The sequence below is a fragment of the Medicago sativa genome, chromosome 2 (genome assembly GCF_051527215.1).
Source record: "Medicago sativa cultivar Bolivia chromosome 2, Bolivia_mono, whole genome shotgun sequence".
NCBI classification, from domain to species: domain Eukaryota; kingdom Viridiplantae; phylum Streptophyta; class Magnoliopsida; order Fabales; family Fabaceae; genus Medicago; species Medicago sativa.
Genome location: NC_140750.1, coordinates 71,815,045 through 71,830,589, shown reverse-complemented (window position 1 = coordinate 71,830,589; position 15,545 = coordinate 71,815,045). Strand labels below are relative to the sequence as shown.

Below are 15,545 nucleotides of genomic sequence, written 5' to 3'. Positions count from 1 at the left end.
CGCATATATGTTGTTATTCGCATCATTAAGCAGGGAGATAATACCAAAATAATAAGGGTCGCATTTCCCCAACGATTGGTAGCATTGCGCTCTTGCGATGAAGGATCGGTATGGGAAGTTTCAGAATGAAAAGTCCACCTAAACTTCTACTCTGTTCTACATCACAAAATATAGGGCCACACACACACTAAAAGCGAGTGGGGGTGATCATATTATAAAGGTTAAAATATTATTACTTGACTAGAGTATTCCTGAGGGTTGATGATATTTATCATATCTAAATTAGTTTTATGAGTCAATTTGCTATAAAGTGTTATGTGTATTTGCGTCTTTTCTTTTTCATTATTTATTAAGGACAATTAATGGTTTAAATTTTGATTAGAAATCAGATTTATTTAATCTTTTTAAAACATGAAGTTTTTTCTTTAATCAAAGTTGGTGAAAATATTTTAGAGTTGTTTAGTTATGACCTTGTTTTTTTTTCTTTTCAAAATTGATTTGGGCTCTTATTAGTAATGATATATTTACTAAGAGTTGATATGAAATAGAAAATGTTGGATTGGATGCTCTAGGGTGTAGTGGTAACTTTGAGCAAATGAAAGTCCAAGTGGAATATATTCCTTAGAGTTCATATATATTGTTTCGGTTAATCACTTGACCATATAATATATTACTCTTTTTTTATTTTTTTATTTTGGTGGCATATTAAATGTCTATTTTTTTTGACTGATAAGTAACTACTGAGATTTACAAAATTGTAAAAAAAATAGTTTATACAATTGTGTGAAATCTAAAGCCCACACATGAAGTGAAAAATAAAAGTACAACGTTGTTGATGCTATTGGCGCCGTCACGTTTGTGTTCTGTCGTTGACACTCTCTTCCAAAGTTGCAACTTTTGTTTCAATGGAACCACCAATTTGCCCTATTATCTCTCCTTGTGCCAATGAAATCTCTTCTCTTCTTTCTCCTCCTTCACCTCACCAACTTCAGGTAATGTAATCAATCTCTTCATTCATCAACCCATTTTCATTTTCTATTCATTTTCCTCTTTTTTTTATGCAGGAATATTATCAAAACATTTTCTCTTCAAGGCACTGCAATGACATCACTGTCAAACATGATGACCAACTTGGAAAAGGTATTCATTATATCATTTGTTTATGTTCCATCACACCAATTCTTTTTTATTTTATTATTGTTCATGTTGTTAATTGTTGAACTGTATGCGTATGACTCATATATAGACATAGAATAGTAAATGTTAGGTGCTTATAACGCTTAATTAATTTCTGATTCTGGAAAATTTTAGGTGTGTATGCTGTAAAGGACTTCAAAGAGGATCAACTTGTTCTCAAGGACCAAATGCTTGTTGGGAATCAACACTCTTTCAACAAGGTTTTTGCTTCTTTTTTTATGTTCTTGTGCAGCCGTTTTAAAAGTTTTTGTTTCGTTATCTTATTTTCTACTTTACTTTGCAGATTGATTGTTTTGTCTGTAGCTTCTGCTTTCGTTTTATTGGTTCCATAGAAATTCAAATTGGTAGGAGGCTTTACTTGGAAGAATTAAGGGCCAATGAGAGTCATGATTGTGATGTAGGAAGCTCTTCAAAGTCTTCGAAAAACTGTCATGAAATGGATTCATCTGATGAAGAGGAGAGTACTTGGCAATGTAGTTCTGGAAGTTCCAAAACTAAAGTTCCTCTACCCGAAGGTGTTGTGGAATCGTTGATGAATGGCCAATTCAGATTGCCTTACTCTGAGAAGTTCTCTTTGCCTCAAGCTGTTCCATGCCATGGTGGATGTGGAGAAGCTTACTACTGCAGGTAAAAGCCGGTTTAGATTGATTTATTTGAGCTCATCTGCTAGCATAAGAACAATTGTTTAGAAGAGCTTACTTAAACAACTTATGACATGCCTATAAGTTGTTTTTAGCTTATTTCCATAAGCTCTTCAAGGCAGTTTAGGAAAACAGCTTATAACCTATATAAAAACAGTTTTAATTTCTTTTATATTTTGTTATAGAAATAACTTATACATAAGCACTTATCCAATCATGATCTAATCCTATGGTTGGTTGAAGAAATAATATTTGACATGTAATGCTTTCATTTTTCAAATCAGTAATTTTACTCGCCACCGAGCACAAATTAACAACTACTGTGAAAAACCTTGTGAAATATTGTCACAAATGAATGCTGCATGGGGATCCATACTCAGCTTCTGATTTCTTCTTATTTAAAGATTTAAAAGATCAAGAACCAATTTCGATTAGCTTCCAAGTTATGGGAATTTTTCAATTGACATAAGTTTATGGTTCTTCACTTATGAAAAATTCCTTATAAGCTTATCAATGTTTATAAAGTAAATAAATGGGAGCATCTGAAAAAACTGAGATGCATAAGCTAATTTTAACTCACATAAAATGCTATTGTTTAAAAATCTCATACTCATTATATGAATTCTTTTGAGTGTAAAGTATGAATTAATCTTGTCTGATAATGTTATCAATACTTGTAGCATGTCATGTGCAGAGGCTGATTGGGAGTCCTCCCATTCTTTACTCTGTACTGGTGAGAGTTCTGATCCAAGACGTAGGGAGGCACTCCTTAAATTCGTGAAACATGCTAATGGTAAGACTCCTTTGTTATGGACATCGATAATTTTCAACAATCCACATTTGTTGTTGACATTTTTTTTCTTTCATGTCTTGCTTATTTATTTAATTTCTTTTGCTCACAGAAACAAATGATATATTCCTCCTTGCTGCAAAGGTAGAGTTTCATTTTTGCTCTGAGTTTCTTATCTTTAGTGCTGTGTGAAATGAAAAATGATCATGTGCCAACACACATACTGTTTATACATGTGTATTTGATAATCTTACCTGGCATTATTATCATCAGAGTTCAATAAGTATTATTCTGCAGTAAATGCTTGTAGTCTGGCACATTAAATTAAACATAAAAATCAATCTTGCAAAAAAGTTCATTTTATAAAGTATAAGACCTAGTTTTGTCACATAGAGGCACTATAGCATAAACAAGTTGCTGTTGTTCTGTGATACACTATCTCGTACAAAATGTTGTCAAATAGTGGCTATAGTGGCGCTTTAGCACTCTAGCGTACCAGAGTTTGAACAAACTGCTATTTGCTGCAATCCACGATTGATTTTAAATATTTAACATATTAATTTTTCATTGTCTAAGGTCCCCTTTAATTTAACATATAGATAGGCTTGCATTGCATGTATTTACAGATATGCTCAACTTATCAATCAAGCTATGTTCATCAGTCTTGCATACATTATGCTTACTAGATTTATCTGATTGGAAACCTGGATGTATTTTATCACCAGGTCATTTCTTCTACCATATTAAGGTACCACAAGTTAAAAGCAAATTGTCCTGCAGAGAAAGAGAAATATGATGCATCCTGTGTTTCAGACCACTATAATATATCTCTTCTTTTGGAAGCTTGGAGACCTATAGCAATGGGATACAAAAAAAGGTTGTTACTGACTACTTTTTTTGTAAAACTCATCTACTAATCATATATACATTGTTCAAAAGAATAAATATAGTTTTACATGAAAGACTTTAATTCAAATATCCTACATTTGAAAATATAATTCCTTTATCTTATTTTGACTTCTGATGTTGAGCATTATTATACAATTTCATTTAAAATATGTAAGAGTAGTGACCTCAAAGTGTCTGTAGGTGGTGGGACTGCGTTGCACTACCAGATGATATTGATTCTTCCGATGACGCGTCATTCAGGATGCAAATTAAAGAGTTGGCATTTGAGGTATGATTCTTCACATGTTTATTCGCCGATTTAATATATTGCATCTAATTCTTTTTTCATTGATTTGATGTTTCAGTCTCTCCAACTTCTTAAGACAGCAATATTTGACAAGGAATGTGAGCCATGTATCCTTACATATGCTAATTTGGTGATGTATTCGTTTGTGCATGCTCAGTGACTTTTTGTCGAAATTTTAGCTCCAAACCCTTGACTCTTATCAGTATTCTCCCTTGAAATTTATGGACATATCATTGGCATGTTTGAGCTGAATAATCTGTAAGAGCCAACTTTGTGGGACTTTGTTTTTCTATTATTCTGTCTAGCCATATATTTTATTGTGTTTGCTTCCTTTAACATAACAGTTAAATATTGTGATATTGGTACAGCCATTAAGCAAACTGAAAATTTGAATAATAATTTATTCGGATCTTGAAATGTTTATTAATACCTTAATTATGTTTTTCAGTGATTTGGTTGTTGCTTCTCCTGTGGAGGATTACTTTTTATACATCAATGATATGTCGAATCCAGATAAGGTTAGAATTTTGTTCACCTTGCTTTAACATTTTATCTCGAATGAATTAGTTCTTTTACTTTGTGTTATCATTGATGGCAGAAAGAAGCTGAGAAAATTACACAACCAATTCTAGATGCTCTAGGTGAAGACTATTCTACTTGTTGCGAAGGTACCGATTTCACTGCTGTTTGTCTGTTGATGTCTGCAGACAAGTTATTTTTGTCTATTCATAGTTCAACTTTTTGTTCTTTATCTCAATTTTCCTTAGTATTATTTATCTGCCTTATCATTACTGAAGTTCATGCTTTGCCTTTATTGTCTGAAGCAAGACAACAGTCTTCAAGTTAAAGGTTTTGATTCAAAACCTTTTGACTGATAGTTTTTATTTGCCAAGTGGCTTGAAGTTAGCTTTTTATGAAATGATTATGCAATTGTGTTTTTTGGTTTTGGAGGAAGGCTATAAGTGTTGCAAATAGTGGTACTATAGCACTTTAGCATTGGAGACTTTGACTAATCCGCTACGAAAACTGTGACGCAATTTTAGTTTCGCTATTTAGGGCAACAGCCACTATTCCAGTTTATGCTAGCAGATTTAGTGTAATTTGGAAAAAGGAGAATTTTAGGGTTTTAAAAGTAATAAACCTAGCAGCCAAGTTAAATAATTTGTGCCGCCATCTAAGCAGTGGGACGCCGCTGCTCTTGTGAGTGTGGTGCTTTCGTTTGGCCTATATATGGCTTCATCATTGTATGTCAATACTTGTATCCAAAAAGTGCAAATCCAAACCAAATTTAAGGCCTTACATGTCCCCGCTGCCCTTGTTCCTGTCCAATTCATATCACAGTGTCACCATCTCTACCATTTCCACACTTATTCTCATCTGCCTCGCTTACACTATGGAACTCAACCTTAAAGGTCTCACGCACCATGAAGGAGGTATGACCCGGAATGTGGATGCTGATATGACTGCAATTAGCATCCTTGATCATTGCTTGATTGATTGGATCTTGACCAACAAACAGATCCAATTCAAGTACCTTCAAGAACGGTTAAGCCATTTGTGGCTACCGGAAAAGGGTGTAGCAATTATTCCCGTGGATCAAGGAAAGTACTTGTTCCAATTCTATCATAAGATTGTACTAGTAAGGTTCTCAATGGAGGGCCTTGGTTTTTTGAGAACTTCAATATCATTGTCCGAAAGATCCAATCACTGAAGAGGAGTGAATACTGTGAATAGGTTGCTTCGAGATCCAGGGGTGGTGGGACAAACGGTTACCAACACTGAAGGTGGCAATCGGCGGGAATTGCGGTGGTAACCGAAACTGAAGTGGCAACACAAATTTGGAAACAAATCTGGCAGTAACTCCATTATTGGAAGTAATAGAATTGTTATTGGCATTAATTTCCACTATTTGTTTCCAAATTTGTGTTACCAATTCCGTTTCGGTAACCACAGCGATTTCTGCCATGATTGCCACCTCAGTGTTACTGGCCAGTAGTACCACCGGTCTACTGGATCTCAAAGCCACGTAATCACAATATTCACTCCTCCTTTGCGTGACTCTGGCTTCAAATCATTGCTCCATTCTCGAATGCCGTCGTCTTCCTCCACATCATAAAGCTTGGCACATGATTTGTCCGTGTGGCCAAGGACACCACATAAGGAGCAAAACGTGCCAATTCTTTCATATTTAAACTTGGATGTGCTCCAAGCTCCTCCTAAAGTACGAACATTCATCTCTTTTTTCAAAGGTGAGTTGACATCAATTCGGACCCTCAATCACATAAACTTTTGCCAAACTTCTCTTGCATGAATCCGAAGAGTAGGTCATGCACTTGAACGCAAATATCCATTATGTCAAGAGCCACCACTTTTGGGATATCACCCGGCGCGATCTTTTGGAGAACGATGTTGAAGTTCTTGAAAAAGCAAAAGGCCTTCCATTGATAACCTTCTCAGCATCAATCTTATGATAGAATTGGAATAAGTACTTCCCATGATCCACATGAATAATTGCTACACCCTTTCCCGGTTGCTACAATTGGCTTAACTGTTCTTGGAGGTACTTGAATCGGATCTGTTTGTCAGTCAAGGATGCTAATTGCAGCCATATCAGTATCCAAATTCAGGGTCATACCCCTTTCATCGAGCGTGAGGCCTTCAAGGTTGAGTTCCATAGTGCAATTGAGGTAGATGAGAATAATTGTGGAAATGGTACAGATGGTGACACTGATATGAATTGGACAGGAACAAGGGCAGTGTGGACATGTAAGGACTGAAATTTGGTTTGGATTTGGATACACGTATTGACAGTCAACGAAGCATGCCATATATAGGCACACGATGTGTTTAGGTTAGGCCAAACGAAAGCAGCACACTAACAAGAGCAGTGGCGGCCCAATGCTTAGACGAGCGTCACAAACCGTTCTTCTCTAAACCTAGCAGCTGCCACTTACCCCTCTTTTCTTTTTCTTCTTCATCAACTCAAGAGGGGTAGTTAAAGCCCAATTTTCGGTCCGAAATCACCTCTCTAGATGGGTTTTTTACCCTTCCCTTTTGTTTAAATAATTGATTTTCACATATATTTAAGTTTTCCTTTTGCGATTTCATCATCTTGGCGTGGCATTGTTTTTCTTTCCCGTCTTGTTGAGGTGTCCGTTCGGTTCAAATCGATAGATTGCCCCAATTCATTGCAGATTCAACCAATGATTTTGGTATCTTCAAGTTATAGATCTGGAGGCATGAGTATTCCAGACACTTTAATTTCGTCATTTTTGTAGGCTTATCCATAATTGTAGGCATTTTGCCGTTGTATGCTATTAACATGATGTTGTGAGTTTGTTTTCAAATTCATCATGTTTTGTTGTTCAATGTATTTCTATCAATTTGAATGAATGAATGCCTTTTTTTTTTAGCAAAAAAAAAAGTAATAAACTGAAGAGTTTGCACGTCTGCCAAACTAAAAAGTTAATGAGTATTACTCCTATATTCATTCAATATGTAAGCTAAGATATGCCTCCACTCCCTTTTTATTTGTATGCAGTATAGGGGTGGCAAAAAAATCCGTGCCCGTGGGTATCCGCGGATAAAATCCATCATGGGCACGGGGCGGGTAGCTAAACGGGTACCCGCGGGTATATTAAACGGGTATTTAACTACCCGTTACTTTATGGACACGGATTTGATGATACCCGTGCTCCCGGGTATCCATACCGGTTAATAAATTACGTAAATTACTAAAATATTCATATGTGTGTGTGTGTGTCTATATATATATATATATATGGGTTTTGTTACAAGCCACCCTTTGGTGGTGTCTTTTAACAAGTCACACCTTAAGGTGTGATTTTCACTTTTTAGTTATAACTTTGCTAAAAGACACCTTCATAAAAGGTGTCTTCTATCATAACCCTATATATATATATATATATATATATATATATATAAGTGTGGTGTCTAAAAAAAACCCTAGTTTACTGTACGGCTTTTTAGTTTTCTCTGTTCTTTCTCTCAAGACCGTCAAAAATTTCTCTTCATCTCTTTTCTTTTATTTTCTTCTTCTCCTTAGAATGATTACTTGTTTATGATTTTAGAATTTAGGGCTTTCTAATTGTTTTATAGATTTGAATTGATTTAATCTTTTTTGGTATGAATTTGCTTGGCATTATGTAAGAATCCTTATTTTTGTTGGATTATGGTATGGATTATGAAATTTGAATGGAACATGTTATGTATGGATCTTTAAAAGTTGAATTTTTCTTTGTACAAAAAAAATATCAAAAATCCATGGGTACCCGCGGATATCCGTGGGTATCTAAATACCCGTGGATTACCCGTATAGAGATACCCGCACGGGTATGGGGACGAGTACGGGTACCATATTTATCCAACGGGGCGGGGACGGATATCATACTACCCGTACCCACGGATACCCATTAGTATGCCTTCTTTTTATATGATTGACATATTTCAAGGGCTATGCGGCTTCCGCTAGTGATAAAAGGATTTTTGACGTTTCATTATTTCTGCAATCCGCTAGTGATTACACTGTTTTTTCAACGACGGACAGCTTAAATTCCCACGTTCCACGCCCCTCCTTAAACATAAATTGAGGGATCAGGAAATTATGCATCTCCTTACAAATTACAAATGTTATGTCTTGATGAACTTTTAATTGTGATTACTTTACATCTTCTGACCCTGCCCAAGAAAACATTATAACACTACCTTGATGATTATAGGAATAATGCAGATTCATTTTGATTATCATCCCTAGGAGTTAGAATATATCCTGATTTATTTTTAACCAGTGGTTGATAAATCTACTTAAATTGTATTCCAGGAACTGCATTTTTTCCTTTGCAAAGCTGTTTGAACCATTCATGTTGTCCTAATGCTAAAGCTTTCAAAAGAGACGAGGTATGTGGGGCAAAACTATCTCGATTTTATCTTCTATTTCGATTTAGTTTTAGTTGATGGCTTATTTGACTTCTTTTAATGCCAAAGTAGTATAATTCGATTGTTTTCTTTAGCGGTTGATATTCTTATTCATGTTTTTGTTTAACTTGAAAAAGAAAAAGAAAGAAAAAAAATCCCATATTGCTTACATGAGAAAGAAAAATCAATTATGTTTAATTTTTCTCTTTACACATCTTTTATATGCATAGTAACATTGAACCTAAAGATTTTACTACCTCTTTGCATGCAGGATAGAGATGGCCAAGCAATAATTATTGCACTGAGGTCCATCAGTAAAGGAGAAGAGGTTTGTTTATGCCTATATCTTTATATCCCATTTTTTTGTTTTTAACTACAACAATTTTTATGAGATTTATATACTAAATTTAAATGTTTTGTAAAATATCAATATATTTGACGGTTATACAACCAAATGTTTTTATCAAATATATTGCCATGATCAACTAATTAACATTTGGAAGGACTTTACAGATAACCATTTCATATGTTGATGAGGACCTTCCATTTGAAGAGAGACAAGCATCCCTTGCAGACTATGGTTTCAGATGTAGATGTCCAAAGTGCATTGAAGAAGAGCCATAATACTATGACGCCGTCTAAGCATTCATACATACCACATAATCCAACTGTTTTACAAGATGGCACGAGGCATTTCTTAATTCTTATCTATCACTTAGTTAAAATACATTGGAAAGAGGAGGAATGCAAGGTTCAAGTTCAACAATAATTTTACAATGTGGTTTCTCAAGTTTTTGTTTCCCATGCTTGGAAATAGAGAATTTTTACAAATTGTTTTGATATGAATTTTGCATTTGATTCACATACTGAAAATTTAGGATTGTTTGTTCTATTATCATAGATCAAGAGATGAAAATGTGCGTTGAGATTTCTCCATGATTAACTAATTTAATTATAGATTTTGTAGACATTTCAATACTGTTACCAAATAAAAAACAAATAGCACTAAAATCGGTAGAGAGATCCTTTGTTTTAATAAGGGGATTCATGCAAAGAGTGCATGAAAAGGAAAAATACCAATATTGCAGCACATAATGAAATGATAATGGATCATTTTTAAGATTGAGTTTAATTGTGGTGGGTTGACAGTCCAAAACAATTTTGCACACACGATCAATCAAAATATTTTAAATTGCCACGTCAATTAAAAACAGTGCAATAATTTAATTGACGTGACAATTTAAAATGTTTTGATTGATGGTGTGTGTAAAATTGTTTTGAACTGTCAACCCACCACTATTAAACTCTTCTAGATTTGTTGGAAATTTCTTCGAATATTCAAAAGAAGTTCACAATTTCTTAGAATACACAGAATCAACACTAAAGTGGCAAAGAAACTAATTGATAGGAAATTTCTTCATATTTATAAAATAGCAAATTAGTCTTTTAAATTTAAAAAAAAATCAACCAATTTAATTCCTTAGTTAAAATATTTTCTTGGTCCTTCAAAAAAAAAATTATTTTCTTGGTAAACACTCAAAAAATATTATTGTAACCCAATTTGTTAAATTAGCTTTGATGTAAGTCAGATACAAAGTTCCCCATTAATGTGAAACATTCAATAAACGTTTTTATTTTATATAAATCAGCCTTTGCACTCTAAATATATTTCCACTAACCTAACTAAACATTCAGATGCAAACTTTTTTTGTCAAAATATTCACATGCAAACTTTTAAAGAAAGTATATGCAAAACAATAACTTGGGACATCATGATAGTTTTCAATTAGGATATGGGTTGAATGCCAAGTTAATTGTGAATAATAGAAACAATAAACAAGTGCCAACCTATGAAAGACTTTTCAACCAAAATAAAAATCGTAAGTTTTTTTTTTTTTTTTTTATAAAAACCATGTTATTTTATTTTGAATTTGTTGATATTTAAATAAATAGCATATAATTATATTTACGTTGTAAATATATTCTAGCTTACTTTCTAAGTTACTTAGCCTAGAATATTATGAGAAATATTTCTTTTGTAAGCTTTGTGTCCGCATGGAAGGTTTGAGTTTGCAGCGGCCATATGTCCCATGCAAAGGCATAGATTTTTGCTCTTCACCCTGCACTTTTCACTCGCGCCCTGCAGTCATGTCCAAAATGCCCATGCGCTACTTAGCTCACGCCGCGTGAGTTAAGTCACGCAGGTTTTATTTTTGCACAGCCATGCAGCTATAGCTTCTTCCCCTGTTTTTTCTGTATTTCATAAACCATCATTCAATATTCATTTTTTGTTGAATCAAATTCACATACACTGCATACTGCATATTGTTGTTTCATCCTTAGAAACAAGTCTTCAATAATATTATTACAACTATTTTGATAATCACTGGATTTTCTCTTCTTCCTCTTATCCTTGCTTGCAATGATCTTCAATCACAGATTCTTATCAAGTGCCTTTTTCTCTCTCTTGCTCTTCCTCATCAACATCATCTTCATCTCCCACCCCATAATTTTCCCTCCTCACAACACCACCATTTTTTGCATTCCTCTCTGCTCTCACCTTCAATATCTCCAACAATTCATCCACAACTTTCTCTTTCTTCCTCCAATTCTTAATAAAAATGATAAAATGAAGAAGAAGAAGAAGAAGAAGAAGGACAAGAAAAAGAAGAGGTGAAACAATTGATGATGAATGAGTTGGTTCAGATGAATGAGTTTTTACACATGCGTGACTTAAATCACGCGGCGTGAGTTAACTCGCGCCGAAATTAACACCTGCGTGAGTTAACTCACGCAGGTTTTGTTTTTGTTTTTGCATTTTCAACCTTTAAGAAGAGCCAAGCCACCCCAATAATGGTTTTATGATGCATAACAAAGTGAGTGTGAGTGTTAATTAAAAGAACAATCACATGGGGATGAAACTTTAATGCAAATACACTTCTACATCCATCTACAGTGTTTACCTTAGCATGGTTCAATTTGGCTAAGAAAGGTCTGGCATATTTGGTTGGAAAGTAATGATGCATTTTTTAACAGAAACGTGGTGAATGTTTTGGAGATATCATGTCAGTATTGGAATGGTACTTACTACTTACACAAATATTATTCTCCCTCACTTCATTTTGGCTCCCATGTGCCTTGCTTGGCTGCTTCCAACATACACAGAATGTTAATTCCACTTTTGAAATTTTGATACCTGCGTGAGTTAACTCACGCACGTGTTAATTTCGACGTGAGTTAACTCACGCCGCGTGACTTAAGTCACGCATGTGTAAAAACTAAGTTCCGTTTTTTTACACTTGCGTTAGTTAACTAGCGCAGAGGTATTTTCGGAATGGCTGCAGGGCGCGAGCGAAAAGTGCAGGGCGGAGAGTAGTTTTCAAGGCATATGGGGTTTTGTGGCGGCCAAAATTCAGCCCCAACAGTTTCAAGGGCTTTTTTTGCGTGGGCTTGAATTCCACCGCAAAGTTGTCTTTACGTAGGCTTTTTTGCACTTTGTGTGGGAATTTGCTCCACGCTAATTCTTGTAGTTACTTTCACCGAATTAATTGTCGAGTCGAATTTCGAACTATATTCGAGTTGGTTCAGTTCATTGTCAGCCCTATATATATATATATATATATATATATATATATAGAGAGAGAGAGAGAGAGAGAGAGAGAGAGAGAGAGAGAGAGAGAGAGAGAGATGGTTATGCTAATCAACTGTAGTTACTTGACTAATAAGTAAATCTCTAACTTACTCAATCTTATCCAACTAACTTCTAACTAGTAACTGAACTCTAACAAACTTGTGCTAATCTATAATATATACATCATAACAACTATACATTATACTAGTGATTCAATGCATCTTCTGCGATGATCCTCTAAACTCATCCTCTGTACTGATCCTCTATATTGACCCTACGTACATATTCTCTATATTGATTCTATGCACTTATATTTTGTACTGGTCCTCTATGATGATGAAGGGGTGGCCCTGAACATGGGTCGAGAGGGCGGCAACCCAGGGCACCATATTTTCAGGGGCATCAAAATTTTATTTTATGCCTATATATAAGCATAGTTTTATATTATTTAAATTATGTAAAATACTTGCTAACAAAGTTATAGAGGCATTACAAAGTCAAAATTAATGAATGCTTGTGATTAAATAAAATATTGAATATAAAATCAATTAATTACATCCACAATTGAGGCACTACAATTAGAATAAAAATATAAAGTATGAATAATTTTAGAGTCAGATTTTTAGCTTTTATATACTAACACTCAAAAGTCATAGTATTTTATCCGAGTTTATGTGTATCATTTCTTTCTAATTCTCAATCTCTAATCTCTCCATCTCAATTCTGTTAACACAAGAACACAACTCATTGACTTTTGACACCATCCAAAAACATAAGTGTCAGTGTCGTATAAATATAATAGTCTCTTAAGAGTAGGTTTCAAATGATCTATTTATTTATTAAATAGAAATACGATTCTTTTTTTATAGGTATAATAGTAAAAAATCAAACGATTTCTTGGAGGAGGAGGAAGAAGTCTCTTTATAGTGGGTTTTTAATATAAACATTGAATTATGATCCATGTGTGCAATTGTCAAAAACATCCATCTTCAGTTACTAAATTCACAAGTGTCGAGCGTAGACTTTGGAACATGAATCTTAGTTTAGAACCATTTGGTTCACATTTCAAAGAACCATACTCGTGTTCTTTTTGTACAATGTCAAATGAAAATGTGCAATAATCTCCCAGTTAATTTCTTTTATCCTTGTGTATATTTTGTTCATTTTTTTTATAGGAGCACCATCTCATGATTCACCCAAGACATCTATATTCAAAGGATCGGCCCTGTGATGATGCTTTCGACCTCTAATCCTCTAGATCTCTAGTATGAATTATTCAAGTCAAATAAACATGACTTAATAAATCATGCATTCCAATTGCAAACACCACCATCAACTACATGAGCGAACCACCAGTATATATTTTTCATAGAGTTCATATTTCCTCCACTCTTCATATATTAAATATGATTCTTTGAGTCAGACATGTTATATGAAAGTAAATATAATATATGTTAAAAATAAAAATTGAATTAACTCTTACTACATTTATGAACTATGTATCTATTATCTATCAAATATCTTTTTTGATTTATTTTGTAACGTTCTGCTATTTCATGGAAAAATTATATATCATATTATTGAGCACATTACAATTAGACGAGGAACATTAACAAAATTATTTTTCATTTGTTTTCATCTACTTGTATTTTATTCTATTTCTCTCTTTCTTTCATTCTTCTTAAGAAACACTTTTACAAAAACGTGAGTACAAGTTATAATTAACATATAGGCCAAATACCTCCCCATGTCCTTTAAGTTTCATGTCAGATAGATCCTTTAAGTTTCTAAGGTTTCAGATGGGTCCTGTAAGTTTGAAGTTTGTTTCGGATTCCTTTAAGTTTCTAAGGTTTCAGATAGGTCCTTTAGTTTCGAGTTTGTTTCAGATAGGTCCTTTCTATTAACCTCTGTTAAGCCAAAGTTGATTTGATAGAAATGACATATCTGAAACAAACTCGAAACTTAAAGGACCTATCTGAAACCTTAGAAACTTAAAGGATCTATCCGAAACAAACTCGAAACTTAAAGGACCTATTTGAAACCTTAAAAACTTAAAGGACCTATCTAAAAGAAACGTGAAACTTAAAGGACCCATATAGGTATTTGGCCTAACATATACTATTATAAAAAAATTTAATATCCCTCTTCGGTAAAAAAAAAGATTATAGCTTAGCGTCCATCTAAGTATTTATATCTATTGTATGTTTATATTGCAAAACAATTTGATCTCCCTTCATATATGGGTCCTGAGCGATCGCTCGGGGTATCCACTATAATGACTAATATATTTGGTACCCTAATAAAATATTATCGAAAAATCTACTAAAAAATAGAAAAAACATATTAAAATATGGAGAACATTAAAAAAATATAGAGAACACTAAAAAGTTATATTCCTCCTGAAAAGTTATACTCCCTCCAGTCCTATTTATAAGAGAAATTTGGATCCACTTAGTATTGCTCAAAGATGCCACAACAACCTGCAGCATCAAATCCAACATTTTCTGTCCTCGTAGGCTTAGCTCAGATGGTTGGGACAATACATAAAATATGCAAGGTCCGGGGTTCAAACCCCGGCCACTACCAAAAAAAAATCCAACATTTTCTATTTCATATGTACACTTAATATGTATAACTCAAAAATATCTTAAAAAAACAAAAATATACCATTGATAATAAGAACCCAAATAAATTATGGAAAAAAGATCATAACAAAAGGATTCTAGAATATTTTCACAAACTTTGATCACAAAAATTTATGTTTTAAAAGTTTAAATAAATTTAATTTCTATTAGTTATCACACCTCAAAATTTAAAATTTACTTTGATCACAAAAATTTATGTTTTAAAAGTTAATAAATTTAATTTCTATTAGTTATCACACCTCAAAATTTAAACTATTAATAGTCCCCAAATAATAATAAAAAAAAACATAATGTTACCTTTAACCAGAACACATACACATAGTACGATATGAGTAAACTCGCGCAATCAACGATAAAACATAATTTACTCATAAAACTTGTTTAGACAAAATATCATCACCTCAGGAATACTCTAGTCAAGTAATAATATTTTCACCTTTTGAATCATGATCACCCCACTAGTTTTTAGTGTATTGTCCTATGCTTTGTTTGAAAATGTAGAACAAAGTAT

The 15,545-nt window shown here is 33.6% G+C and overlaps 1 protein-coding gene across 1 annotated transcript; it reads left to right on the top strand.

The window, feature by feature from the left end:
• Positions 1–846: 846 nt before the first annotated feature.
• Positions 847–9,728, top strand: ATXR2 (histone-lysine N-methyltransferase ATXR2). Its single transcript, XM_085746314.1, has 15 exons — positions 847–992; positions 1,065–1,140; positions 1,312–1,397; positions 1,481–1,824; positions 2,519–2,631; positions 2,741–2,772; positions 3,354–3,505; positions 3,718–3,805; positions 3,882–3,930; positions 4,027–4,081; positions 4,272–4,341; positions 4,422–4,491; positions 8,664–8,740; positions 9,030–9,086; positions 9,272–9,728. Exons 1-15 carry the CDS (start codon positions 906–908, stop codon positions 9,380–9,382), a joined length of 1,467 nt encoding a protein of 488 aa, XP_085602440.1. The 5' UTR covers positions 847–905; the 3' UTR covers positions 9,383–9,728.
• The last annotated feature ends 5,817 nt before the right edge of the window (positions 9,729–15,545 follow it).